The sequence below is a fragment of the Athene noctua genome, chromosome 3 (assembly GCF_965140245.1).
Source record: "Athene noctua chromosome 3, bAthNoc1.hap1.1, whole genome shotgun sequence".
Classification (NCBI taxonomy): Eukaryota; Metazoa; Chordata; class Aves; order Strigiformes; family Strigidae; genus Athene; species Athene noctua.
Genome location: NC_134039.1, coordinates 87027489 through 87054489, shown reverse-complemented (window position 1 = coordinate 87054489; position 27001 = coordinate 87027489). Strand labels below are relative to the sequence as shown.

Genomic DNA, 27001 nt, shown 5'->3' with positions numbered 1-27001 from the left:
TGCTCCAGCCTACGCAGCAACAACGCTCCCGCCTTCCCCTACCTGCCAAGAAGCTCGCGTTTCATAGGCCGCCGAGCCTCGCCGCTGATTGGTCGGCTCGCTCCGAGGAGAAGCGGGCGGGGTTATGTCGGCGGCCGGCGGCGCCCGGGAGGGCGGCAGGGAGGGCCCGGGCAGCGCGGCGGGCGGCGGTCGCCTCCTCAACCGGTTTGTGCAGTTGCCGGTTAGGCCGCGCTCGGCGGGTGAGTGGCGGCCGGTTTTGGGGGGAGGTGGCCCCGTCGTGTCCGGGACCGGAGCACACACCCCCCCCCCTCCCCAAGGCCTTGTGGGGGGGTTGTCCCCGGCCCCGCGGCTCCGGGGTGCTTTTAGGGGGAGATGGGGTACCCCACGGCCCCGGGCTGGGGGCGATCACCCCGTCCCCGTAGGCCGGGGGGTGCTGTGGGGAGGACCGGGATATGTAGGCCCGCGGGTGGGGGTGGTCACCCCTTTCCGAGCGGTTTCGGGGTGTTGAAGGGGACCTACAGCCTTGGTGAGTGGGGGGTCACCCCCCCCCCCCCCCCCCCCCCCCCGTGACCCCGGGAGATGGAGGTTCTCCCTTCCCCGCCACCGTGCTCTGGGGGATGTTTGGCTGCCCCGCACAGGTGGTTCATCCCTATGGCTATGGGGGGTGGGGGCAGAGGGTGACCCACAGTCCTTGGTGAAGGTCAGCCCCGTCTCAGCACCTCTGTGATCCTGGATGGGGCTGGGCAAACTCATGGTGACACTCAGCCCAGTGTGTCAGGTTTTTGTAGTGGGGGGCTCCAGAGTCCTGGGAGGGGGGATCCTGGGATGGGGGGGCAGTCCAGGCTACCAGAGAGCCCTTGGATGAGACATCAGCCCAGTCTTGTGTCCTGGGAATGGTGGATCTTCCTCTCTTCCACCTTCTTCCTAGCAGTGTTGGTATGGGGGGGAGTTACCCTCGAGTCTCTGGATGTGTGGGTCACCCCACCCCAACAGCCCCAGGATCTTGGCGAGAGGAGACCGGGGTTAACCCACAATTGCAGGACTGGGGAGACCATCCCCATTCCACCAGTTCTGCGATACTGGGAGAGATGGGGGGCACCCCATGGTTCTCTGATGGGGGGTAGTCCCAGTTGGTTTGAGATATCCCCCCTCTCCTTATCTCCACAGCACCTCCTGCCCTCAAGGGCCACATGGTGCTGGGGTGCTGCCACCCAGGAGGTGGGTACCCCATGCCCAGGGCATCTTTTTGCTCCCTTGGCTGCCCCTGGCGCTGCTACCCAGATCCCTCAAGGGGGAAGCCCCTTGTTGACTCAGGGGTAGGAGCCTGCGTTCGGGTATGTCTGGAGCACCAGCAGCTGCTGAGAACGAATTTTCAGACGAGGGTCTGTGTTTCCATCCTTGTGAAACCTGTCATGCTCTGGATTTGCAGCAAGGATGCCTTCAACCCTCATGCAAGACTGCTGTGCATTTGTGAAGTGGCTCCACACCTTCTATTTTTGGGCAAATTCTCAACCATGTTTCCTTCCTTCTGTGATAAGGGCCTTTTTTGGTAACGCAAGAGCTGATTATCTTCACATTCCTGGATTTTAATCGTTGGCTTGAGCGAACCAGTAGCACGTCCTCCTGATGCGGTTGTACCGATCCTGCTTTTGGCTACAGATTATGTCCTGACATGGAATCCTGCCCTCTTGCACAGGGGCAGATGCAGGGGGACAAACTACCCGCATTCAGCTCAGCCTTAGCCCTTAAGTCCAGCCTTAACAAACTGTCAATCTTACTGAAAAACTACCTGATGGAAAAAGCCCCGTTTGAGTCGATTGCTGGAGTTTTCTCCCATTTGACACCTGTTAAGGTCCTATTTATAGAGCTCCAGCAGCAGCCCTTATATAACCGTTGAGATAGAGAAATATTTTTTCCCCTCCTTCCATTTTCTCTGACAGGTTTGTCTTCTTACCTCCCAGTTCCCTTTCAGAGTTTGCAGGAGGCATTCCTTCATTTTCCCCACTGTTCGAAGCCCTAGACTCTTTTCATACAGCATGCTATCTCCTTTTAATCCTGTTTTTATAAGTAATTACTGTCCTGAAAGCATGTGAGGAGCTCATAGCACACGTTGGTGTTGCATGTGTTCGCTATATCCCTCACTGCAGAGCTCCTTTGGCCAAGCCTTGTGTCTTTTGAAGTAGATCTGGGCTATCTCTTGGTTAAACATGAGACCATACGCATTGGTTTAGGTGCTGCTTTTGTTACGTTCTCCTTTTCAACCTACTTGTAGAAAAGATTTTTAACTTTTGTCACCTTTTTCACTCTGCAAAATTTAATTTAAAATTTAATTAAAATAAAGCTGGTGCCAGGGATTTGCTGCTCTGTTTGCTTTCTCAAGTGGAGTATTTCTATCAAGTGTTTCTCAACAGAGGCATTTCTCTAGCAGCGTCTACAAAGAGTCTTGTTGATGGTCTAAGAGCTCAAAAAAAAAAAGCAATTTGTGTTTTTGCTGCCTTGTGAGTAGACTCCTTAAACATCTAAAATTGTATGTTGGATAAGGGAAAGGAGCTATTTTTAGGCGTTTGTAAGTCTTAGAAAGATCAAAAATGTCAAATACAAGCAGTGTGTGGTTTGTTCTTCTTGTTGGAAATTTTCCTGTCCACATTTAAGTTTTTTCAGTGTTTTCATCAGACTTTGGAGGTTAAATGGATAAAAACAATCTGGAGACCTGAATATATCTTTGCGTCTCCCATGCTCAGCATTTATGCTTTTGTCTTGAGCTATAATTTTCCCAGCGTACCAGTCACGGTAGGTTGGGATTTTTGTATGGAGAGGTTCAGAGTTTCTAATATGTAATTAAAATAAAATGCAGTAGAAAACCCAAATATAGAATCATAAAATCATCATATGGTTTGGGTTGGAAGGGACCTTAAAGCCCATCTTGTCTCACCCCTCCTGCCCCTGGCAGGGCCACCTTCCACCAGCCCAGGTTGCCCAAAGCCCTGTCCAGCCTGGCCTTGAACCCTTCCAGGGAGGGGGCAGCCACAGCTTCTCTGGGCAGCCTGTGCCAGGGCCTCACCCCCCTCACAGGGAACAATTTCTGCCTCAGATCCCATCTAAATCTCCCCTCTGTCCGTTTAACCCCGTTCCCCCTCGTCCTGTCCCTCCCCCCTTTCCCGCAGCCCCTTTCAGCCCTGGGGGGGCGCTCTAAGGTCTCCCCGGAGCCTTCTCTTCTCCAGCTGAACCCCCCAACTCTCCCAGCCTGTCCTCACAGGGGGGCTCCAGCCCCCCCCAGCATCTCCGTGGCTCCTCTGGCCCCGCTGGAGCAGGTCCGTGTCCTTCTGCTGTTGGTGCCCCAGAGCTGGACCCAGCCCTGCAGGGGGGTCTCCCAGAGCGGAGCAGAGGGGGAGAATCCCCCCCCTCGCCCTGTGCCCACCCTGCTCTTGATCCCCTCTGTGTCATGTGAGGGAGCAAGCCACAAGCCACTTGTTTGAAAAGCAGTGTACATGCGATACCTTAATTTATGTGATAACCTTACAGAGGGACCTGGACAGGCAGGAGTGGGCAAGCAAGAGCAGTGTGAAGTTTAACAAAGACAGAATGCCAAGTCCCGCACCCAGGATGACACCCCAAGAGCCCAGTACAGGCTGGGATCTGTGTGGCTTGGGGATCAGTCTTGCTGAAAAGAACCTGGGGGTCCTGGTGGACAACAATATACGAGTCAGCGGCGAAGGCAAATCGGGTCCTGGGTTGCATCCACAGGGACATTGCTAGCGGAGAGAGATGGGATCATCCTGCTCTACCCAGCGCTTGTCAGGCTGCCCTGGGGTGCTGTGCCCAATTCTGGTCCTCACAAGTCAAGAAAAACACAGACAGACTGGAGAAGGTCCAGAGGAGGTGGTTGAAGGGCTGGAGAACCTGCCCCATGATGAAAGGCTGAAGGAGTTGGGTCTCTTCTCCCTGGCAAAGAGAAGGCTCAGGCAAAACCTCATTGTAGTTTTCCAGTACTCAAAGGGTGGCTATTGAGAGGATTCTCTCTCTTCACAAGGAGCCATGTGGAGAAGACAAGGGGCAGTGGGTACAAGTTGCACTGGGAGAGGTTTCATCTTGATGTAAGAAACCTGGTTTTCACATTAAAATCAATCATTCACTGTAACAGCCTCCCCAGAGAAGTGGTGGAGTCCCCATTAACTGAGGGTTTCAAGACACGACTGGAGAAGGTGCTGAATAATCTTATCTCAGCTCCATTTCCCTCAAGAGGTTGGACTGGGTGATCTTTCCAGGTCCCTTCTGACCCAGGCTGTTCTGTGGTTCTCATTTTCTAGAATTCCTTCCTTTATTTTCCTTTTCTATTTTTTCAAAAAACGAACAACCCAAGGAACACTTGGTTTTAGTGATGTAAAGTTTGTAATACAAACATTTCTGGGGCAAATACTTCCTCTTTTGCTCTGGTTTCTCAATGAGGACGGTTCACTCATAAGGATGCTTGTTGAAATATTTGAGATAAATGGCTGCTACAAAGAGGTTTGAAAACAAAATAATAAAAAAGGAGGCCTATTCTGGACTTTGATGCAAACCTGAAAGCTCTCATGGCTGCATGTGAGAATGATTCTTCTAGAAACACTTCTTTAGAGACTTCAAATATTTGAAAGGCTCTTGGCCAGTGGCCTGTGGGCATCCTCTAGCCTCTTCCAGCTTCCCTCGGCCTCTGGGCAGAGTCATCATTCAGGCATCGGGGACCAAGGCGCAGCTGCTTTCTCTCCCAGGTGTTTTTTGGGCAAAAATATTCCTTTTCCCATGGAAAGGAGCTTTGTGATCTGAGGAGTCTGAGCGCAGCTGGATGAATGAACAGCTTTTAAACCTTGTTCTCAGCGATGCGTTCACATCCTGTTTATCCAAATGTTTGTGAGGGACTAATTGTATGAGTTACAAACGTATTTTGTCTGGCCGGTATGAAAAAGATGAAGTTTTGGATACTGGAGTCAAAGTCAATATTGACTTGTCCTGTTCTCTCTCCCAAGAGCTAGCAAGCACTTTGGCTTCAGCCCTTGACCTAGATGTCCTTCAGAAGTCTTGCAGAAATCATAAATGGGAGGGGAGATATTGAAACCTGTTATTTTGGATGTTGAAAAACTAGGCAGGAAGGAAAATAATCCCGATGCCCACTTTAGAAAGCCTTAAGAAGCAATAAAGAGCACGCGTACACACCCCTTAGCTATTCACCACTGGTATGTTACTTGGAAAAGTTGGGAACCAAAAGCCACGCTGTATTTGTTAGCTTTACATCCTGTGGTTATTTAGTTTATATTTCCAAAAATAGCGCTTGAAATACAAATTCTATTGCTAGTGGTAACGCTAATAACATTGCGGCGTAACATAAGCCGTGCACTGGGATTAGTAGAGTTGAAGAGGACAGATTGATGGAAAAACCCAGCATATTCGGGGCAGGTTTTGTGAGCGGAAGCCCCCACACCCTGACAACAGGACGGAGTTGACGCGGTTGCGGCTCGGCGCTCGTGCCATCCCTTTTCCTGTGAGCCTGACAGGAAGAACTTTTAAGAAACTCAAAATGAGGAAACGCAGACAATAGGCAGTAGACCTGCCTAAACTTCATGGAAGTAGAAGGAGGCAGAAGTCTGAGGCCAAAACATCTCGCCATAGGAGCCAGAGGATATAAAAGACCTGTCCAAAAGTAGCCCGTCCTTCTAAATGAAGAACCCAGGAGTCGTAGCGAGGGCTTGGCAGCTGTTGTCCTTTCATCCCCGTGCAGTATGTAAGTGATCCCGGACAGATCACTTGGGTATACTTGGTGCTCATGGGTATGAGCATCCAGATTCAACTTATTTAAAGATTTTTTTTAAATAAAATCACCCTCCCCTTCTCCAAGGTCTCACATTGAGTTTTGTTGCACTAGCTTCTTGCACCCTTTGCTTTACAAATGACCCTCCAGTGGGTATTGTGATTAAAACAGGTTGAGAAAAAAAAAGGAGTTTATAAAGGGCGATGCTGGTGGTGCTGTTCTGCGAGGTGTTTGAGGCTACATCTGGATACGCTGCAGGAATAAATAAAGCTGTGCTTTGTTCCGTGTGGTCTGGAGGAGAGGGGAAGAAGGGCTTGATTTAGAATACTTCAGCGTAGTCTTCAAATCCTAATCTGAGCCACACATAAAATGAAGAGAATTCATGGCTGTACCTGCAATTAATTTTCATCAGTAAGTAAGAAAATAGCAAATAGTTCTGTCGTTTTAGGAGGAACATCTCTCTAGATGTGGGTCTTTAACCAGAGTGAAAATTCAGAGTATTAAAACGACCAGTGCTTTGATTGCAGCCCAGGAATCTGGTTTTTCATTCTAGCAATCTATTTTGGCTGAGTTTTCCTGTCGTAGCCTGGCAGAACGTGATCCTTGCTTTTATTTCGCTGCCAGCCTCAAATGTTTAAACTGGATGAGGTCCTCAGCATTGATCTGTTTCAGGTTACCTGATGTGCGTGGCAACCTCTAATCCATCAAATTACAGAAGAAAAATGATACCCCCTTTGTTCAGGGAAGGAACTGGGAGCTTGCACAGCGTTGGCTTGAATCTGGATGGTTTCTGCCTACACCACGGGACGGCTGCCTTCCCTTGCTCTGTCTCGTTGTATAATATTGCTCAAGGAACTCCAGCATTTAATCTTTAATTTTTCAAAGTACAGTTATTTGGCGGAAGTGTGCGATCACCTCGGGAGGTCTGCTCTTTATCCTGCCTGCTGCGTCGAGCGTGCTTGGGAGATGAAAACACAGCTGCCACGCTGGGTTGTGAACACTGATAGCTGTTGCTCGGATAAGTTTTGGTAAATTTGTGCCTTACTGGTGACCTGGCATTGTGTTGTGTGGTGTATAGTGTTGGTTGTAAGCACTGGCATGGCTGTCGTGAGCTTATGGTTGAATTATCATCTTAATAAGTGGTGTTTTGTGTGTTTGAAGCAAACTTCTTTTAGCAACAGGAATCTGTAAGCTTCCCCATTATTTCCTAATTTTCAAATATTTAAAGAACTCCCTGAGGCTTCATGTGCTGGTAAAAAACATGCTCCACATGTAAAGTGGTTTTTCCAAGTGCATCTTGCTTGGAAAAAAAAAAACCAACAAAATGATTGCTTGTCCTTGAGATTTTGAAACACTGGCAACTTTTGTTGGATAAACTTCTTTTCTGAGGATTAGAAGCCAAACATTTATTCAACCTTGAATCCTACCTGCGTGTGGAAACTCTGAACTCGAGACCAGTCGTCCCTTTGAACTCGGGTCGCCCGAGTGAGGTGATGTGGAGCGTGTACATCTTCGGGGAGGCTGGTACCGCATGAATACATTTCACTGATTCCCCTGGGTGCCCAGGAAGGTTTGTTTTACAGGGGAGAAAAAATCTGCACTGAGCAACTGCCTCCCTGCTGCACTGAGCTCTGAGCTTCCATATGCCAGAGCATCCCCTGGCTGCATCTGCTCCTTTTTCTTTGCTTTTTTGGCTGCTTTAATGTGAGCTGGACAAAAGGGAAAGGAAAAAAAAAAACAGGGATTTGCTTCTTCTCTGGAGAAAGCCACGTGCTATAAGGAAAATACAGATTCTTGGAAGGAAAATACAGATTCTTGAGGTTGTATGTGACCTCAGGATTTGAGTGAAACCTTTCACATTGGCCTTTAATTATTGGTTTTGGCTCTGAGGATCTTTCCTTGTGTATTTTGAACAGAATAGACAGTTCTCCCTAATTTCTGTAGCCTTTTCCTTATGTGCTTTCATTTTTTGTGAACGGCGAGGTCTCTGAAGAGCAAGATGAGCAAGCAGTAAAATGGTTACATGAAACGAGCAGTACATGGAAAAACAGATCATAAATGCTTTGACTGTTGTTAGGATCTTTCTGTAATTTGGTGACTTGGGATGGGGTAAGCAGCGTGTCAAAACATTATAATTGTGCTCCAATTTCAGACGGGTCTGTAGCGATCCCTTAAGGCTGAAAGAACGAAGAGGGAGAATTTTAAAACAGACACCTGCAGCTTGGAGTCTGCTGATCTGACTCTGCAAAAGGATATTTTTGGGCACCCTTAGCGAGCAGCAGCGTGTGGCAGAGTTTAGAAATGAGGCGTGCCGAAGCTGGGAGGTCGTCGTGTTGCAGCTCCGAGGCAGTAACCCATGGGAAAGGGGTATGTGTTTGCAAGAGGAGTATCTTTATTTAGTCCTCCTGCCATTTCTGCTAGCTACAGCCAAATCTCTTTCTGGTAGCTGTGATGGCAAAAGAGCTTAACCTGTTTCCATTTCCAGAGCTGACTTCTAAGCATGAGGTTTGCAGTTTCTCTTCCCTCATCTTCTTTGCACCCAAGGGATCTAGGAATCTTTTTTTTCTGCTGCAGGTTGCTTTGGCTACTGCTCAGCCTCACACCTGGCCCTGGTGAGGAATATTAGAAATGGTGAGGTGTATGAGAAATAGCGTGACCAGCAGGAGCAGGGAGGTGACAGTCCCCCTGTGCTCTGCACTGGTGAGGCCACACCTGGAGGTTGTGTCCAGGTTTGGGCACCTCAATCCCAGAGAGATCTGGAGGGGCTGGAGCGAGGGCAGAGGAGGGCAACGAGGCTGGGGAAGGGCTGGAGAATCAATCCTGTGAGGAGGCAGGGCAGGAGCTGGGAGTGTTGAGTGTGAGGAGGAGGAGGCTGAGGGGAGCCCTCATCCCTCTCTGCAGCTCCTGACAGGACATTGCAGAGAGGCTGGGGCTGGGCTCTGCTCCCAGGGGATCAGGGACAGGACAAGAGGGAACGGCTGGAAACTGCCCCAGGGGAGGCTCAGGCTGGGCAGGAGGAGAAAATGTTTCCCAGCAAGAGTGGTCCGAGAGTGGAACAGGCTGCCCAGGGAGGGGGGAGTCCCCATCCCTGGGGGGGTTTCAGGGCCGTTGGGATGAGCTGTGGGGGATGTGGGGTAGGGGAGAACTTTGTAGAGTCGGGCTGAGGGTTGGACTCGATGATCCCAAGGGGCTTTTCCAGCCTGAAGGATTCTGTGATACACGGGTCACTCTTTTCCTTTCTGCTTACAGGTTTCTGAGCAGACAGTGGGACAGCCCAGAGCCTTGGCCTCTTCCTTCCGAGGCTGACTGGGAAAAGGAGGCAGCAGTTATGGATTCTCCCATCTCAGGAGAACAGCATTGACTTGCTGGGAACCGGTAACGAGGCATGGTAGTGACTAGGGAAAATTCCCTTAAAAGAAAAATTAAATTGTGCAGAACTTGATGGCATAGGCAGACCTCGCTCTCTGTCAAGATCTTCCCATTGATCAACAGATTTATTTGGTTTTTCTCTGGCAGCATGGTCACGGTAAGAGAAGGGATGGTTTCAGACAGGGTCTCAAACCAATTTCATATTCAACCCCTTTCATTGTTTATTTTTATTTTTCAAGACATGAATTCAGCTAATGAGACCTTTTTTCCCCTCTCATTTAAAGCTGCCTAGCTTACTAACTCGAAGAGCAGGTACTCCCCTCTTGTTTAACCAAGCCAGCTAGATGATGCCAGCAGGTTTTTTTTTCCTGCAGTCCTGAAAGGCAGGATAGTCAAATGGAAAGAAAACGCCTTTGTTCTTCGAAACTTGTCTTTGTGCTGCTCTGTTTGAAGCTCCTCTCGCCTTACGTTTGTGCTGCATGTGATTCAGTGCAACTGCTTGGTACTTCACAGTTTAATTTTCTTCTATAACTTTATTACAGAGCTATTGAAAAGCGGTAGAGAAGTCCAGTAGACTCGAGCGTAGCCATTGACACATGCTGTGGTCCTGGACATGCTGGTAGCATTTCATCTGCTCTATAAATTCAAGTAATCTGCTGATGCCAAGGGATTTTTGTATTGTTTTTTTCTCCAGGCTTTCCATAGATTTCTGTAGCTGTCAGGGCCCCAGAATTGGAATTTAGTAAACTTCTAATCTTGTGTTAGTTGGAACAGGAAGAGTATTTATGGACCAGCAGGTGCAATTCAGCTTTGTCCTCCCCATAGGAGGCACATTTTGAATGGGACTCTTGTTGGACACCATTCAGGACCGTTACTCTTTCTCCTCCAGAATAGTTTCTTTAAATTTTCTTAATGAACATCTCTGTTTTCTCCTCCTTCTTGCCCCAGACCTGTTCTGTATTCAGAGTTTTTGGAGAGGTAGGAAATGAATGTCTCGTGCATTGGTTGCTGTGCTGTGTCACATCAGGAAACTTGGGAACAGGTATTTGTGCCACCTTTTTGCTTACTCTCCTGTTGTAATAATACCTCTTGCAGGAGGTGTGTTCAATTAGGAATCTGCTTTAACAAAGTCAGTCTGGGCCATCTGAGAAGCTGTCTCTGAAGTCACTCAATGAATCATTTGAAAAGGGTGAATTTAACAGGGTGTTAACAGGTCAGTGCATAGCCAGCAAGCAAATTTCTGTCACATAGCTTAGTCCTAAATTAGGACTTTCCTTAATTATGTCCTTGTCACGATGTTTCAACTTCGTTCTGTTTGTGAAGCTTCTTATTCTCTGAAGGTTTTATTGTTCCCATTTCTGCCCTCAGGACCAAGGAAAAGGAGTCTCCTTGTGAATACACCTTCCCATCCTTCCTACCTGCTTTGTTTTGGAGTCTTAAACTGGGAGAGCGTGTCCTTCCCAAATTATATCCATCCTTTTTAAATCCATTTTCTATACCTAGCTCTACGACCTCTTTCCCACAGATCTGTCTTGACTCGGTACATCGTGCTGCTACTTTCCATGTCCAGCTTCTAAGGATTCGTAGCAGGACCTGGTGACTTGCAGCTCTCCACGGGGACGGTGCCTTGCTGTGCTTTGCTTAATGTTGGGCACTTCTTTCATGTGTGGCAGGTTCAGCTCTTGGGGAGATGGGCTTTGCTAACTAGAGGAGGAAGTTAGCAAACCCTTGGGTATTTCCATCTTTCTGCACCGTTTAAAGTTTGCGCTTGTGTAATAGGCTCGTTGTGCCCCGCTAACACTGGAGCAAAAACAGATCCAGAACTTGCATGAAGAATTTCAGTAGGAGATGTGAATCATCTGCTAAAACATAATTAAATGGAAATGCAGCTCTTCGTTGGAGGTGCAAGTCATAGAGCTTGTCTGCTGAAGAAACTAATCTGAATTTACTCTTAAATAGATTCAGCTTTTACAGGTCTCTTCTTTAAAAAGACATAACTAGAGGAATCTTTTTCTAAGACTTTCTTCTGAAGTGAATTAAGGTCACTTAATTTTGAATAGAAGTTTGGTGACAATTTAACTCAGATTAACATTGTTCAGTTCATTAATACATTTGTGAGCGTGCTTGCATAGGTGACTCAGAAGATGTGTTGGATAATTTTTTTTCCTGTTTCATGGGTAGATCTGTCATCTTCTGTGGGCCTCCATGAGCGGGAGGATCTAGTCCATTGAGACGAAGGAGTTAGTGAAGAGTGAAGCTTAAAACCAGCAGGCTGGAAATGCAAAGCCTTTGGAGAGAAGTCAGTCCTTACACCCTTACACGTGGAGCACGGTGTTGGGCAAACGCAGCTGGGGTCTGCTTGAATAGTACAGAAAATCTGTTATTTTTGAGTGGAGCAAAAGGAAATTGCTTGTGTTTGTAGTTACGGGGGTTGGCCCTGAGCTTTTGGAAACGTTGCTCTGGTTGGCATTTCCAGCCCTCCTTTCCCTGGGAGTCACTGCCATATTTTGGCCGCTCTCATTGTTGGTTTGGTGTTTGACTTAATGCTGAGGACGGTGGATTTCTCCTGAGTGGCTGAGTTGTGAATGCATGACCCGGGACAGACATCATGTCTCCTGCTAGTTCTCCTGTTGGATCTCCAGCTTCTGACAAAGGACAGTTACTGAGTGTTTAATTGAAAAATTTGTTCCTGTAGCACGCAGAGCCCTTGGAGTTGGTGCGAGTGGTGGGAATGGGCAAGGAACTAGCAGCAGATGTGGTTTGCATGGGAAGGGTGGTCTGAAAGGACCAGCTGGGTACTTGCAAGTATCTGTTTGACACTAGCTTTGGCTTGTGATGCCCTTTCTGTGCCTTGAAAATATCTTGAAAACGCTCATCTTTTAAAGATAGGAGATGGGTTTCTAGGTAAACGGGAAGAGGTGAAACCGGCTGGGCTGTCTGTGGGCTTAATGTGCACATCTTGCTACCTCGACGACCTGCATGCCTCGAACATTGATCCCTTTCTGTTGAAACTTAACTGTTCTGGGGTTTTATGGCAAAGTCAGGTGCCTTCCCTGCTTAATTTTGAGAGGTGAATGGCAGAGAAGGCCTCCTGGGTTTTGTTTTTTAATTTATTTTCTTTGAATTATGCCTCTTACTCATTAGTCTGTTGGCTTTATATGAAACTCAGCCTTATTCTCCTCTTCCCTCTGGAAAATTCTCATGGCAAGTGTTATAACTAGAGGGAAATAGGATCTATAGTTAATGTAATATTTGAACTCCTAATTCCCTAACACCTTTTAAATTCAATGGGTGATTGAATTAAATCCTCAGTCCCCTGCAGAATGTGTGCATCAGTGCTCCCAATCTTCGCTGAAATTAAGCTCCCACTTTAGTTCTTTTAGGTCTTCTTTTTGGAGACCTTCAGGGCAAACACAGAAGAAGAAATAAGCAGGATGAGCTCCCTTTGGCCGAGCATGGACACGTGTGCCCTGTGCTAGGATATCCCCTAGCGTGCAGAGAGATGCGGGCACTTCTCAAGCACCATTTTGTTTGCAGACCTTCAAGATCACATGAATTGCCCTCTCGAAGCGTCTCCGATGACAAGAGTCAATTACCTTGATTGTGAGTACCTTTGTCGTCAGTGTGTTCACTTAAAAATGAATCCGTCTCTTTGGATAGTTTCAGAGTGTAAAATAAAAAAGCCCAAAGGGGCAGATGTTTCTCTTTCCCTTTGGGAATCACCTCTAAAGCACGTAATATTTGTTTAACAGTTTAGTCTAGCACTGAGGCCAGTAGCCCCCTGCCTGCTGCTGTTAGTACACGTAATACCCACCCCGCCGGTGTGCTGATGTCTTTGCCACGCTGGGTGCCCGATAGCACTGCGCTGGCTCAGAAGCCAGGCCAAGGACTACAGATTTTTCCATTAATTTCTCAACTTTCTTCCCCTTTCTTTCAGCCAGTGCTTATTAGTTTTCTAAGTGGGAATTGCTGCAAGACACAATTATTACTGGAAACAACCCAAATCTGTCAAAACTTAGCCACAAGGAGTTTGTCTGAACCCTGGAGAGCAGCTTAATTTTGGACAAGAATTGGAGCTTAAAGCAGCAGCAAATGGGGAACATGATTAAGCAGAGCTGCTTGTGTCGAGTTAAAATTCATTATTCAGTCTGGACAAATCATTTATTTCACCTTTCCTATAGGAAAGATGCTTGATGCCTCATTTATTATTGCTCTGCGTGTCTGATTCACTGCTGATAATTGTAACAGGCTCTAAGAAGAAAACACGATGGGTCCTAATTAGATGATTCACTGGGTCCTGTTCCATCCTAAAAGTCCATAAAAGAGCTGTGAGAGCAGGTGGGTGGTGAAGATCACTGGTTTGTTTGGGTGAGGAATCTTCAGGGATCTTCTTTTGATGTTTTTTTTGTTTGCTCTTTGTTGTGACCTGAACCAAAGCGGGCCTCTCTTGAGGTGCAACAAGCAGAGAATGTGCTTGAGGGTGCGATGGTTACGTGTTGAAATTGTACATTTTAGGGGACTGTGATGTATCCTTCTTCTCAAGGTGAAGCTTAGAGTTACTCTCTCCAAAACACCATTGTATTGCATAGAAAAAATGACTTTTGAAGCATTTTGGGTTTAGTCAGCTTGAGGTGTTCTACATGTGTCTCACAACCAGCTCCTTTGTTCAGGGACCTGATCGTTTTCTATTCCTTTCATCTTTCTCATCCATTATGTGGTCCTGTGTCTCGTTGAAGAAAAAACATCCACCCTCGCACTGTGCTTGGCTCTTGCTGTGCATCGAATTCGAGCAAGCTTGGAATTACTTTTTGATCACCTGTCAGCTGAGACTTCAATTGCTGTTATCCAACAAGAATATTGCCGTTTAAATTTTCCTGGGCTGAATCGGTCTTTTTTCCTATTCCAGTTGAGGTCTGAGCCTCAATTGTCCTCCCCACTTTTATTTCCATTGGCTTTTGGGGAAGAGGGTGGGTAGGCAGAAGGCTTCGTTTTGGAAGGGCTGCGTCTGCCAGTTGTCAGGCTCAACCTGTGGGATCTCAGAAGGGTTGGTTCCCTGCGGCGCTCCCTCCCAGTGCAAATGCCTTTATCTATGAGGAGACTTTTACTTGATTTACAGACCTGCTTAATGTTTAGGAAGCCCAGGGGTGTCCGAGGTGAAAGAACCTTCTCGAGATACAAGGTGCCAGGAGCAAAAGAGAAGAAACAGAGAGAGAAGGTTTGTGTAGGAGGGAGAGCAAATCATTACTTTTTCCTTTGTTCTCATCAGGCAGCTTTAAATATAAACATTCTGGAACTGTTTCTTAAGTGAAATCTGCCATACGGAATGACAGAAGGAGGAATTTGTAACATTTCTAGGAAATAGCTTTTACAGAAGGATTGTCATGTGGACGGGTTGTTGTGCAGACAGGTATCTTTAGGCAGGTGTGGTCCAGGGGCTAGAGTGGACGTGACTGAGATGGTGACATGGAGAAGCTCTCGCCATTCCTGCTCGGAGAGGTGGATCTGTCGTTACAGAGCCCTTTCCTCCTGGCTGCTAATGTGCTTCCCTGTGGCGAAACACCAGCCACACTTGTTGGAGGACCACTGCAGCGGGTCTAGTCCTGACCCTGAGCCACAAGCTCAGCTCCTCTGCTGACATTTCACTGAAGCTGTTTTACCTTCTCATTTTGCTCTAGGCCATAGATCTCCACCTGCAAGAAGCGGCCATCGTTGCGTGGCCGATAATGCCAACTTGTATGTGTTTGGAGGCTACAATCCTGACTATGATGAGTCTGGTGGGCCAGAGAATGAAGACTACCCGCTCTTCAGGGAACTCTGGCGGTACAACTTTGCTACAGACACCTGGCATCAAATGGGCACTGAAGGCTACATGCCCAGGGAACTAGCCTCCATGTCACGTACGTATGGAAATTCAATTCCTGTGCGCCTCCTCCTGAAGCTATTTTAATCGGTGTCCCTGGAGGAATGCAAAACCGGGCAAGAACTGGGAAATCTGGACCCTGCTTCCAACTCTTCTGCAAACAGGCCTTGAGTTTGCGTTGGTTTTGTGATTTTTTTTCTTTCCCCTTTCGCTTGGGTTGAGGCAGAGGGAAAGAAAAAATTTCCAATGCGAGAGGTAGTCTTGAGGTATTTAGCTTGATAACTTGCAAGGCACCTGCACTTTCAGCAGCTGGGTGCTCAGTGCAATCAGACAACTCAAAGCATCCAAAAATAGATCTCTTTGTTCACTAGCCATTTTTAAAAGTAGGCCTTTGGTTACCATGGTTTTAGCTTGCATTCTTTCTCTTTTAGAGTATTTCAAAGCCATAAATGCATAGTGTGAATTGTAGGGTATTTGAACAATATTGGAACACTCTCTGCCTACTGTGTCCAGAGCAGAGAGTTGTTCTGGTTTACTGCTTCTCACGGCAACAAGTGTCTCTGTCTCTCTCACCTAGTTGTATTGCATGGCAACAACCTGCTTGTGTTCGGGGGCACCGGGATCCCCTTTGGGGAGAGCAACGGCAACGATGTCCACGTCTGCAACGTCAAGTACAAAAGATGGGCTCTGCTCAGCTGTCGAGGGAAGAAACCCAATCGCATCTATGGGCAGGTATGACGGACAGCCCTCACTGAGGCACTTGGGGTGTTGTGCCTGCGTGTGCTGAGCTGTGCCCCCCCGAAAAGGGGCCAGAGCACAAAGATCTCTTCTCTGCTACTAACCAGAGTTGTTCTCTGTGTACATCAGTGTAAGGAAAGGCAGGTGTCATTCATAAATTAATAGAGCAGTCTCACTTCTCTGAGGTTTCAAAGGGAGGGAATAGTTTTCTTGTAGTTCGAAAAGCCAGAATTTGTTAACTAAATGCCAGATGCAGTTGAATGAAAAAAGTATGTCTGCTTTAAGGAGTGATTGGTAATTTCTGGAGTTGCTCTCTAGCCTCCTCAAAGCCTTTAAAACCCCAGACTACAAATGAAACCAGTGTTTAGTACGTCTTGTTTGTATTAGAGTAACAACTTTTAAAGCTGTCCATGATATCCTGGATGAACATGGTGCACAAAAAACTGGATTCATGGGAGGACTACCAGCTTTTGCTGTGCTTTCCAGTAATACTGCCAGTGCACTTGTGGTGCAGGCATTTATGACCCAACTAATTTCTCATTTAGATGCGCTCCAGACAGCTGGGGGAAAGCAAGTAGTCTTCCCCTTGCCCAGCTCAGCTCGAGCTGGCCTTTGGCAAACAGGCAGTTGGGAGCAGAAGGAGCTACATCTCTGCTTCCACCTCAGACCGTGTGCCTGCACCGCCTTCACCGTTTCACTGGCCTGATAGGCCAAGGGCTTCTGAATTGTACAGGCTGCCTCCCTTGTTTAGTCTGGCTTATCCACTGTGTTTGGGGATTTCTCTGCTACACTTAATCCTGCTGGCTCTCTGATAGCTGATTTATAAGATTCTCCGTAACAGTATCTGTGTAAGGTCAGTGTGGAAGAGATTCAGGGTTAACTGTGCTGTGGTTGTAGCTCCTGGGAGCCCCTGCTGCACAGATCTGTCTTGTCTGATATCTGAAACTCAGCAGCTTCACTTCTAGGTCCTTGTCTTGTGAGCATGGAGTTACTTTCCGTTCCTACAGACACCCACCCCCCATCTTTTGTGTCTCATCCTTGTTTGCCTTTCACATTCCTCCCGAACAATGCATTTTGTAAGTTGTAGGTAGAGCTTTGCAAGCAGTGTCTTTTGCTTTGGGAGGCTGGGAATTCTCTTTTTTTCAGACACTGATGTCACGCATCCTTTCTAACTGGTTTCTCTCTGTTACCTTCCAGGCCATGGCCATCATCAATGGTTGTCTCTATGTGTTTGGAGGAACAACTGGTTACATTTATAGTACTGACCTACATAAGCTAGACCTCAACACGAGAGAGTGGATCCAGCTGAAACCAAACAATATGTCCTGTGACATGCCAGAGGAGAGGTGAGAAGCTGGACAGTCTCAGAGAGCTTTTGCACTGGGGAGTCACCACCTTTACTGGGAGTGAGAAGCTGAGAGAGCGCAGGCAGGGCACTCTTAGAGCAGTGTTTTTGGCTCTGAACCCTGCACAACGGGTGCTCCAGCAGTCGGGCATGCAGGGGGCTGTTGGGGTGGGGTGTGAAGCCTTTGCCAAGACACTGAATCTGGACTGCCTGGTGCCAGAACAGACCTGGGGACTTGGGGCAGCTGGTGAGTGCTAAGGAGGGGAAGAGACTTCAGCTGATCCCTGTCCCTTGTCCTGTTCTAGAACAAGGCGTGGAAGGCTGGGAGATCAGTCAGTGACCATCTTTGGGAAGGGACTGAAATACTGGTGGCTGTCTTGGTGCTCCATAAATCATTGTACTTAAGTTCTGTGGTGCTCTGCTCTCAGAAAATGCCTTTCAAGCTTCTGGGGTGCTGCTTAGATTGCTCATGAAAGCTTCCACATCTTCTGAATGCTCCCAACTGGAGAGACTGATACAGCATAGCCAGACTTGGGGTGTCTACTTAAACCACCCAGATTTGGTAGTGTTTTCCAGAAGGCTTTTGTTGTTGCTCACTTGCACTAATTGCTTGTGCTGCTAAATGTCCCTTTTTCCACCTTCAGGTACAGACATGAAATCGCACATGATGGCCAACGGATTTATATCTTGGGAGGTGGAACCTCCCGGACAGCTTATTCCTTAGATAAGGTAAGGTGATAAGAAACCTCGAGTGCTTGCCTGGACAGGAGATTTTCTACAGTGAAGTATAACGAGCACAGCCTCTTCATCTGGCTTTGCCTGGAGAGCTTGGTGAAAAAATAGATAACTAGGAGCAGATTATTCTCCTATTTCTGTAAAACCTGGTGTTGCCACAAACATGTCCCGTTGATTTACGGATGATGAATCTGTGGTACCCAGTGACCATACCCAGCTGCAAACTGCTTCACTTCTGTAAATCGGTTATCAAAGAGTCTCATTTAAAAACACGTAGGACATCTTTCTAAATGTATTTGTGCCAGAACAGGAAAGTGCCAAAGGAAGGAATTCCTTGATGTTAAATTCAGATATTGATATGATGATTCTTTTCTTGTCTTCTCCCTTAATTGTATGCTTTAATTTCCTTTCTTGTGGTAAATGATTTTCTCCCATACGGTTTGGGGAGGGAAGAGTGAATTAAACTTGAGTGCCAAAATGATAAATGAGGAGACTCTAAATAGGGCTCTGCTTCCAAAAAAGCTGAAACTGCAGCAGTTAACATGACTTTTTATCTCTCCATTCTGTGCATTTCTTTTCTTCTTACGTGTGGCATGAGTTAGGTATTTCTAAATCCTTTTGAGAACTGGAGGGTGTGGGGTTTAATCAGTCCAGGTTTTTTAAAAGCAGTATTCTGTTTTCTTCAGCTGTGGGGCTCAAATAGCAAAGCCTGAGATGAAAGTTTTAGTAAGCTGGTCTGCTTTGATGGTGGTTGTATACCTGCTTAGTCAATGGCTGTCATTAGGTGTTTTTGTTTTCACACTTAATGAAAAAGAGGTGTTATTTATAGTGGCTCCCTGGGTCTGAGGCTGTAACTGCGTCACTGCAGTGCTGGAAGAGCCAGGAGGAAACTAATGGCTCCTCTTTGTCCCTTCAGATCCATGCGTACAACCTTGAAACCAACACCTGGGAGGAAATTGCCACAAAACCTCATGAAAAAGTTGGTGAGTCTGGAATTTCATGTGTCTTCCCCTGTAAAACAGAGAGTGGCTAAGATGCTGTTTGCTGGCAGGCTGAAAACCTGTTTTCATAACCTTGTGGAGTTTGTGACTTAAGGTTGCCTTTGAGGTCCTGCTTGCGTAGAGCTTAGCAGGAAGGACTAACCCATCTGAAGCATATTTAGCAGTGTGGCTTTTCTCCCTCCCTGGGTGGGAAAGATGATAGCAGCTGGCTGTCCTCCCAGAAGATACACATCACCTCTGCTGCCTCTGAGGGACCACGTGCTGGCCTGGTTAGCAGCAAGGTTTTCCCTGAAACCTTTGGAGGCCCTTAGCTGCTGCTTTTCACCGTGCCAGAGGTTGAGAGCTGGAATCTGTGGGGAATGAGATTCTGGCACGTTTTTTCCTTCCCCAGAGAGCAATTAGGAGTCAAACCTTTAGCTATTTGCTAAATTAGAGATGTTATACCTGTGGTTGTAGGAAAGCAGAAGCCCCTTATAAATGAAACAGGTGACTCCTATCTGTGATTATATGTTGAGATAAAATCACCTCTTGCCCAAGCACTTTAAAACAACTATAGTTGATGCTTTTTTTTTTTTTTTTTAATTCTCCTCAGGCTTCCCAGCAGCCAGAAGATGCCATAGCTGCGTTCAGATAAAAAGTGGTAAGATCTGTCTCTTGAAAATTGCTGTATCTTACACAACCTGGCAGCCACAAGCCCATCCTTCTAGCCTGAGAGCTGCTGGCCTCCACACATGTTGGAGAGAACTGCAGGGCACACATGGTTTTTTTATGGAATTGAATTTCTTTCTTGTCAACAGGCCTTAAGCTGCCCAGTTGGCACCACTCTTCATATGAGGGATCTCACTGCTGTAGGCAAATTTACTTCTGCACCACACAGTACTGTTGCTCTCTGGAATTCTGCAGTATTTTAGGCAACACGTAAATCTTTGGATGTGTGGTCACATCAATGTAAAATATATTTTTACATATATTTTAGCCATGAGTGTCCATGACACTTTGCAACTTATTGGTTGCAAGCCCATGAACAGGTATGAGTGTCCTGCTATAGCTCAGTGGCTAACCTGTTAGCTTTACAGTCTGCTGTGAAAAGGAAAGTGGGGCCAAATGCTGGAAGCTGAGTTCTTTAGAGACAAGATTGTTCAAGGATTTCATTGGTAGCAGGTCCTTTTCCTGGTGGTGTAAATCCCAGCTGCTCATATGGAGTGGATTATGAGGCAGTAGCAGAGTTAGCCCCTGAGTCTTTCCATTCTCTAGTAAAGTGGGGGCTGTTTTATATGTTAGGAGTTGCACAGAGCCTTTTGTTCTTCATTTTGATCCTCCAAATGTTCTTGCTGTAAATCACTTGCATGGTGCTGTTTGAGGCGCAGCTTAGAGAGGGCTCTGTGTGTGGAATCTGTGTTCGGTTACAATTTTGAATGGTAGAGTGTTCCCTCAGCAAGATTTGGGCCTCTTCTGTGGCCTCATCCTCCAAAAACACATTCCCCCAAACCTGATAAAACCCAAATTGCTCATAATGGACTGAAGAAGCAGTTGCCCTATTGATCCTTTTCAAAACTCTTCAGATCGATTACTGAATGCTGTACATTAAAGGGTACTGAGCCATGCAGAAGAGTGATATGCCAGATTATATTTCTTAGGAGTGCTAATTGTGCCAATAAAAGTAAGGCAGGAGCTGGGAGTTGCTTCCAGTCACCTTCATCAGCAGTATTTTGCTGCAGTGCAAGCCTCTGAGTTGAGAACCTGGACAAAGCTGGGACTATGAGCCAGGGCTGGGGCTGCTCCTCGTGGGTTTAAAACCAGTAGAATCTGATCAAACCCAGAAGCCTGTGAAGTCAGGTTAGCTAGGGCTTAATACAGCTTCTAAAAGTGGGAGTGCACTCCTGCTTCTCGGTGGCATTGAGCCCTGAATCTGCTGTGGTGGGGTTGTCCACTTCCCAGCCTGTCCATGATGCCATGAGCCAGCAATGTGTGCTGGCAGCCCAGAAAGCCAACTGTGCCCTGGGCTGCACCCAGAGCAGGGTGGGCACAGGGCCGGGGGGGGATTCTCCCCCTCTGCTCCGCTCTGGGAGACCCCCCTGCAGGGCTGGGTCCAGCTCTGGGGCACCAACAGCAGAAGGACACGGACCTGCTCCAGCGGGGCCAGAGGAGGCCACGGAGATGCTGGGGGGGCTGGAGCCCCCCCTGTGAGGACAGGCTGGGAGAGTTGGGGGGTTCAGCTGGAGGAGAGAAGGCTCCGGGGAGACCTTAGAGCGGCCCCCCAGGGCTGAAAGGGGCTGCGGGAAAGGGGGGGGGACTCGTCATCAGGGGGAAGGATAGGACGAGGGGGAACGGGGTTAAACGGACAGAGGGGAGATTTAGATGGGATCTGAGGCAGAAATTGTTCCCTGTGAGGGGGGTGAGGCCCTGGCACAGGTTGGAACCTGGAAGGGTTCAAGGCCAGGCTGGTCGGGGCTTTGGGCAACCTGGGCTAGTGGAAGGTGGCCCTGCCTGGGGCAGGGGAGTTGGGACTAGACAGCCCTTGAAGTCCCTTCCAACCCAGACCCTTCTGTGATTCTGTAAGTGGCCTCTGTGGTTATGAACTGTGTGCTGGGACTGATTTGGGAGGCACTGAGAGCTTGTGTTGAGGTAGAATAATTGTTGATCCTAAAACTGTTCCGGAAAGGTGATTGCTGACGTCTGTCACTGCACGTCCTGCAGCTGCTGGATGAAGGGTGGCTGGGCCTGGAAGCACTGTGGGTTTCTTCTCTTACAGATGTGTTCGTTTGTGGAGGCTACAACGGAGAAGTGATTCTGGGAGATGTTTGGAAGCTGAGTCTGCAGACTTTCCAGTGGGTCAAGCTCCCAGCTGCCATGCCAGAACCAGTCTATTTTCACTGTGCTGCTGTCACACCAGTAAGTGACTCATTTCTTTCCTACGTAACTGAAGTTCAAGCCACTCGTCCAAGCACTCTGACGTTTGTGTGGGCTGCAAATAGAGCTGAACTGATGTTACCAAGGAGCTGCTGTCCACTGGATGCAGCATCTTTAGGGAGGCTGAGGGCTGGTGGGAGCTCACTGCATGGACTCCTTTTACTCCTGCTGCTGCTTGAGGAGGTTCTGCTTTCTAAAAACAGCGATGCAGAATTTTAGCTTTTAAACTGCAGCAGCTCCTAGGAATATTAATTGCATGTGTGAACAGCAATTCCTGTTTGCAAAAGGGAAAAAATGCACAAATATTCCCCCAGGTGAACTGGTTTTAGCGTCCTGCAAACAGCCTGAGTTGAAAGATTAGCAGGTGGGCAGCCCTCTTTGGAAACCACTGCTGATGGGAAAGTTGGTAGTGCTAGAGCTTTTTGCTCTAACTAGAAGCTTTGAGACCTGTGGTTGATAAGCAGCAGACAGCAAGAAATGCATTTATCTGTGACTTCAGCCTCCTTACGCTGCATGTGAGGGCAGATAATGGGGTTCTTTGGTTAAAAGAGCGGGTGTCACCTAGTTTTGAGATTGATATAAATACAACTTTCTCTGGGAAACTAGGCCTGTTAAAGGTGTTTTCCCAACAGCTTGGTGACTGCCAGTGGGTGCCTGGACAGCAGGACTACCTTTTCCTATATATTGAAAAAAATGTCACTTTTAAAGTAGGTCAGCACCTGAGCTTTCTCCATCTCTCTATTCCCATCAGGGTTATGCTGAGCCAGAGGGAATGCAGTATGTCTGTATATGGTGTGGTTTTAGTTTAAAAAAAATACATACTTTTTAGCTGAAACATAAGTATGGTCCTGGACTAATTTAGTAACACTTAACCCCACTCCTAAAATTGATATCTTGGGCTAAAATTCACCTTAAATGCAAAGCAAAACACTCTTAAGCTAGCGGATAGGTACTTTAGGATGAGACACGTGCCCTTCAGCAGTGATTCCTCCCCTTGGCTACAAGAGGAGCCTGAGGTGACTGGTTTGGGCAGTGCCACTTCTGTCACCAGCACATAAAAGCATGTGAGATGCATCTCACTCTGTGATTAACCCACTGGGAAGCTGGAGAGTCAAATCCCGGTTTTCCTCGGCACCTTCTGGTGCACCAGTTTGGTTTGTGCCTCATGTAACTCCCTTCTGCTTTTCCCATCAAGGCTGGCTGCATGTATGTTCATGGAGGGGTGGTCAACATCCATGAAGACAAACGGACTGGCTCTCTGTTTAAAATGTGGCTGGTGGTGCCCAGCCTGCTGGAACTGTCGTGGGAGAAGCTCCTGGAATATTTCCCTCATCTAGCAACTCTCTCCAGAGCTCAGCTTTTGCACCTTGGACTGACGCAGGGACTCGTTGAACGACTAAAATGAGAACATCTCATGCTTCTGTCCAACACACATTATGTTCAAGAAGCCCCCTATTTATGGATACTGTGGATGGCCTTGCTAAGAACGTGGAGGAACCTGCTCAACGCCTTACTCGGCAAATACATCGATGCCTTTCTAGAAATTTTTACTTTAAATTGTTGAAAATCCACTTTTTATTTATGGATCTTTAAATTACACCGTGAATCAAAAGTACTCTCTGGGACTAATCCATAGCATCAGCCATCAAACTGTCATCAGCACATGCTTATGATTTAACTGGGGACAGGGGGCAGCTTTGCAGATGTCTGAGCCTGTGCTTGCCCCGGGCACGTTCAACCTGATATTTTCACAAGATGTATCTAAGGGAGGGTGTTCAGTGCACAACAGCCGACCTGTTCTCTCGCTTTGGATAACACTCATCCCCCTAACACCCAGCTGAGCTCTCCCTCTATAAAACCAAGAACTCCTTCTGCTTGAAGGCTTTGCATGCATTCCGTGGGCATGTTCCCATCTCTTTGAGCTTCAGAAGACAGCTGGAACGTCGCACAGGGCAGCAGGTGAAGCTTTGCCTGTGCAGCTTTTCGGGTGCAGCGTGCAGTGATTTGAAACACTCTGTGTCTGTGTTCCTCACCTTTTCATATTGAAAGGTTGGCTTGGAAGACTGGTTAAAAATTGCCAATAATGGACTACTGTGTAGCTTACTCAGGGTGTTGAGGGGAGGGGAAGAGGTTTTGACGAATCTTTTTTAACCCTTTCTGCTCATTTTGCACTCTGAACAAGCTAACAGTGAAAACTCACCCCGCAGATTTCAGAGCTGGCTGCAGCGTGTCGTACCCAGCGCTTTGGTGTGAGCCACCCCTGCCAGCTCAAGGCCTGGTTATCAGCACCTGACTAACATGTACCTGTAAGCTTTGTTTTCCTTTTCTAGTTAGCTTCATGTTCCTCCAGGGGTGGAGGATGTGATTGCTGCATGTGGTTTTAATGTAGATCCTTGGAAACTCATGGAGCACTTGTCCCAGGAAACAGCATCCAAAATATCCCTCTTGCTGGGAGCAGTGGTCACCTCTGCACAGGCAGGAGAGGAGGGGATGTCTGTCTAACTCTTGTCTTGCTGTACTTCATATACTGTGAAATTCACTCTAGAGACCATGTGTAAGTGACCATTGAACTCTGAGCAGCTCCACTCAAAATCATGCAAAATCTTTCCTTTGAAGACCATTTTTAAGTGTCTTTTTTTTTTTTTAATCAGGTTTTCCTGGTACCTTCCCCTTTCAAAGGCAAGGGTTAAAGTGGGGTTTTAGTTTCTTTTTAAGAGATTGCATTTCTGTTTAAATAAACCGGAGCATTGTCTTCTTGTTGTTAATCTGAACGGCACTGGCTGATTGAGGCACTGTTCCACCTTTTAGGCAGCACCTACCCCTGATACTCAGTTGAAGTGTTTACACTTCCCCCCCCATGTTAAGCTTCCCCTGTTCCTGGGGATAGATTTTCCCCCTTCTGTAGCCTCAGTTGCTGCTTTTTTTTTTTTCCTCCAAAGCCCAGCAAAATCAAGGTTGGGCATCCTAGCTGAAGCATTCCTGGCTGCTTGCTGCAGCAGCCCACTGCTCCTGGCTCCAGAGCTGAGCCCAGGCCTGCCCTCTGGCCCCTGGCTTGTTCTGTCCTCATCTGCAGGACCATGGCAGGGGGCATCAAGGGGAGCTGGGCTTTTCTCCAGCTCCTTCTTCTAGCCTGAACTCAGTGGCTTTCACCTCTTCTTGCAGAGGCTGAAGGTCTGAACTTAATCTTTGCCCTGGTTCTTCCCTCATCTACTTTAAAGAGCACCTCCCATCATCACCAAGGCAACATTAAAGCCATCCAAGCCTGGATCTCTGATCAAATTCCTTAAGTTCTAATGTCTTTCTCACTCCAGCAGCCTGACAGGGGCAGCCCTGAGCTTTCCCCCCCCGATGTGAACACAGTGAAGAGGCAAGGTGGTGGGTGTTGGTCAGGGAGACATCTGGCCTCAGCCCAGCTCCATAGTGATACCTCTAACACTGTCACTTCAGATCTTGCCGTGGAACGTGGACAGCCACCCAGGCAGGACAATACAGCCCTTGACATCCCTCTGCAGTGCTGGATCACCCAAACACAAGTGCCCAGACCTCTTCCACAGGCTGGACCACTGCAGGTGCCAGCCCAGAGCCTGCCTGCGCCCTCTGCCCACAGAATAAAGGACCAGGGACTTGTTTTTGTTGATAAAAACCATATAAACATCATCCACTGATGGGAGTCCAGGGACCTCCCCCTCCCACTTACCTGGGGTGGCTGCTTCATGATGGGCACAAGATCTCAGCGGCTGCTCTTCCTAAAAAATTACTTGTTTTTAAGCACTGCAGAGCTGACAGCTCTCTTCTGAGGGTTTGCTGGAGTTGCTGCTGCTCTGCTGCATGTTGAGTTTTTGAGTGATAAAAGCTTCTCACTGGCTCACAGTGGCAGAGGCTTCGCTCTGGGGCAGAACTTGAAGGATACATGGCTCCAGGCTTTCCTTGCTCCATGGGCTTGTCTTCACCTCCAGCCCAGGTGATGCCCAAGTACTGGTTCCTCCCTTTTAAAGGCAAATTAACTTCCTCTGTGTAATTCCATACATGAAAGCAAGAGTATAGTGTTCCTGCCTCTGCCAGGTCTGAGCCAGGGTTTCCCCAAGGGAGAGGGAAAGGATTCAGCATCTGCAGCAACTGATGGAGGGAGAACACCTGCAATGCTGCCTGGGACACACCAAGACAGAGAAAGCCAGCTCAGAACAGGCTTTTATGGGGACACCCCTGCTCCCAGCACCAAGCAGAGCAGCTCAGGACAGCGTGGGACATTTTCAGGGCATCTTTGTAGCCACCAACAGCTACTGCTTGGCTTGTCCTGCTCAGAGCAGGGTGCTGGGGGAGGGACCCGCAGCGCTGGCCCTACCCTGCTTTCCCAAACACAAAGGCTGGATCTGGCTCCAGAAGCCTCAAGTATCCCTCACCCCAGGGTAGATGTTTTCTCTTTAGCCTCAGGCAAGATGTAGGAGAACCTGCTCGGTGCCATCATCTTCTGCTCTCCCACCCCACACCTTTTCCAGCTCTTACTGCCCTGTGCCATCGAGCCCCTCTGCAACCATCAGTCAACTCCAGGTACTCACAAATTTTCCCAAACATCTGTATTAATGACAGTAGCATTGCCCATAGTGATGCTATACTAGAAAAACAAAAAGCTTGATAAAGCAGCATCATTAATTGCTAACGAGCAGCTGCCCTCCTTTGGGAAGGAGGGGGATGCCAGGCTGCTGCTCTCTGCCTGCCTTACTCCAGGCTTTTTAAAGTCGAGTCCTGTTTCTGTTGACTGTGGGACTTTTCAGAGTCCAACATTCATGTTGCAGGCAGTGAGCAGTGCTCCCCACCCCGGTTTTTACACTGAATATGTCCCTGTGGGGCTGGGGAGTGAGATGGGACAGAGGAGCTGCATTGCCTGTATCTGTACCTGTTAAGTGTTTTGCTTTTGGGTTGGTTTGGGGTTTTTGTTCTGGTTTTTTTAAAGCTCTGATAATAAATCAGTCCAAGCCATCTGCTTTGTCCTCTCACCTCACCCACTGGTGTTTCCCTTTGCAGAGGAATATAAGCAGGTCCCCAACTGGTCACTTGTACCCCGTGAGCAGCACCAGGAGCATCCCCAACCCTTCTTAGGAGCCTCTTAAAGATCTGAGCAAGGATGACCCAGGACAGTCAGACAAGACCAGGTTGGAAACAAGAGCTGGAGCTTAGGGAGGGTCATGGAGAAGGCTAGAGCTCACAGCCACCCCACTGCTGGCTCTGTCCCTGTGGCCTGGTGACAGACCTCCCCTGCCACC

The 27001-nt window shown here is 47.8% G+C and overlaps 1 protein-coding gene across 1 annotated transcript; it reads left to right on the top strand.

Annotated features, from left to right (window-relative positions):
- The first annotated feature begins 123 nt into the window (after positions 1-123).
- On the top strand, positions 124-26652 carry KLHDC10 (kelch domain containing 10). Its single transcript, XM_074903574.1, has 9 exons — positions 124-239; positions 14827-15048; positions 15589-15743; positions 16947-17095; positions 17739-17823; positions 18746-18812; positions 19423-19470; positions 21583-21722; positions 22936-26652. Exons 1-9 carry the CDS (start codon positions 125-127, stop codon positions 23143-23145), a joined length of 1191 nt encoding a protein of 396 aa, XP_074759675.1. The 5' UTR covers position 124; the 3' UTR covers positions 23146-26652.
- The last annotated feature ends 349 nt before the right edge of the window (positions 26653-27001 follow it).

Bases quoted from the DNA above. Each gene is read 5' to 3' on its own strand.
- KLHDC10 (XM_074903574.1), top strand. From the start codon at position 125: ATGTCGGCGGCCGGCGGCGCCCGGGAGGGCGGCAGGGAGGGCCCGGGC. The intron at 19,471-21,582 runs GTAAGATCTGTC...CTTCTCTTACAG, and splicing joins CTGCGTTCAGATAAAAAGTG to ATGTGTTCGTTTGTGGAGGC. The intron at 21,723-22,935 runs GTAAGTGACTCA...TTTCCCATCAAG, and splicing joins ACTGTGCTGCTGTCACACCA to GCTGGCTGCATGTATGTTCA.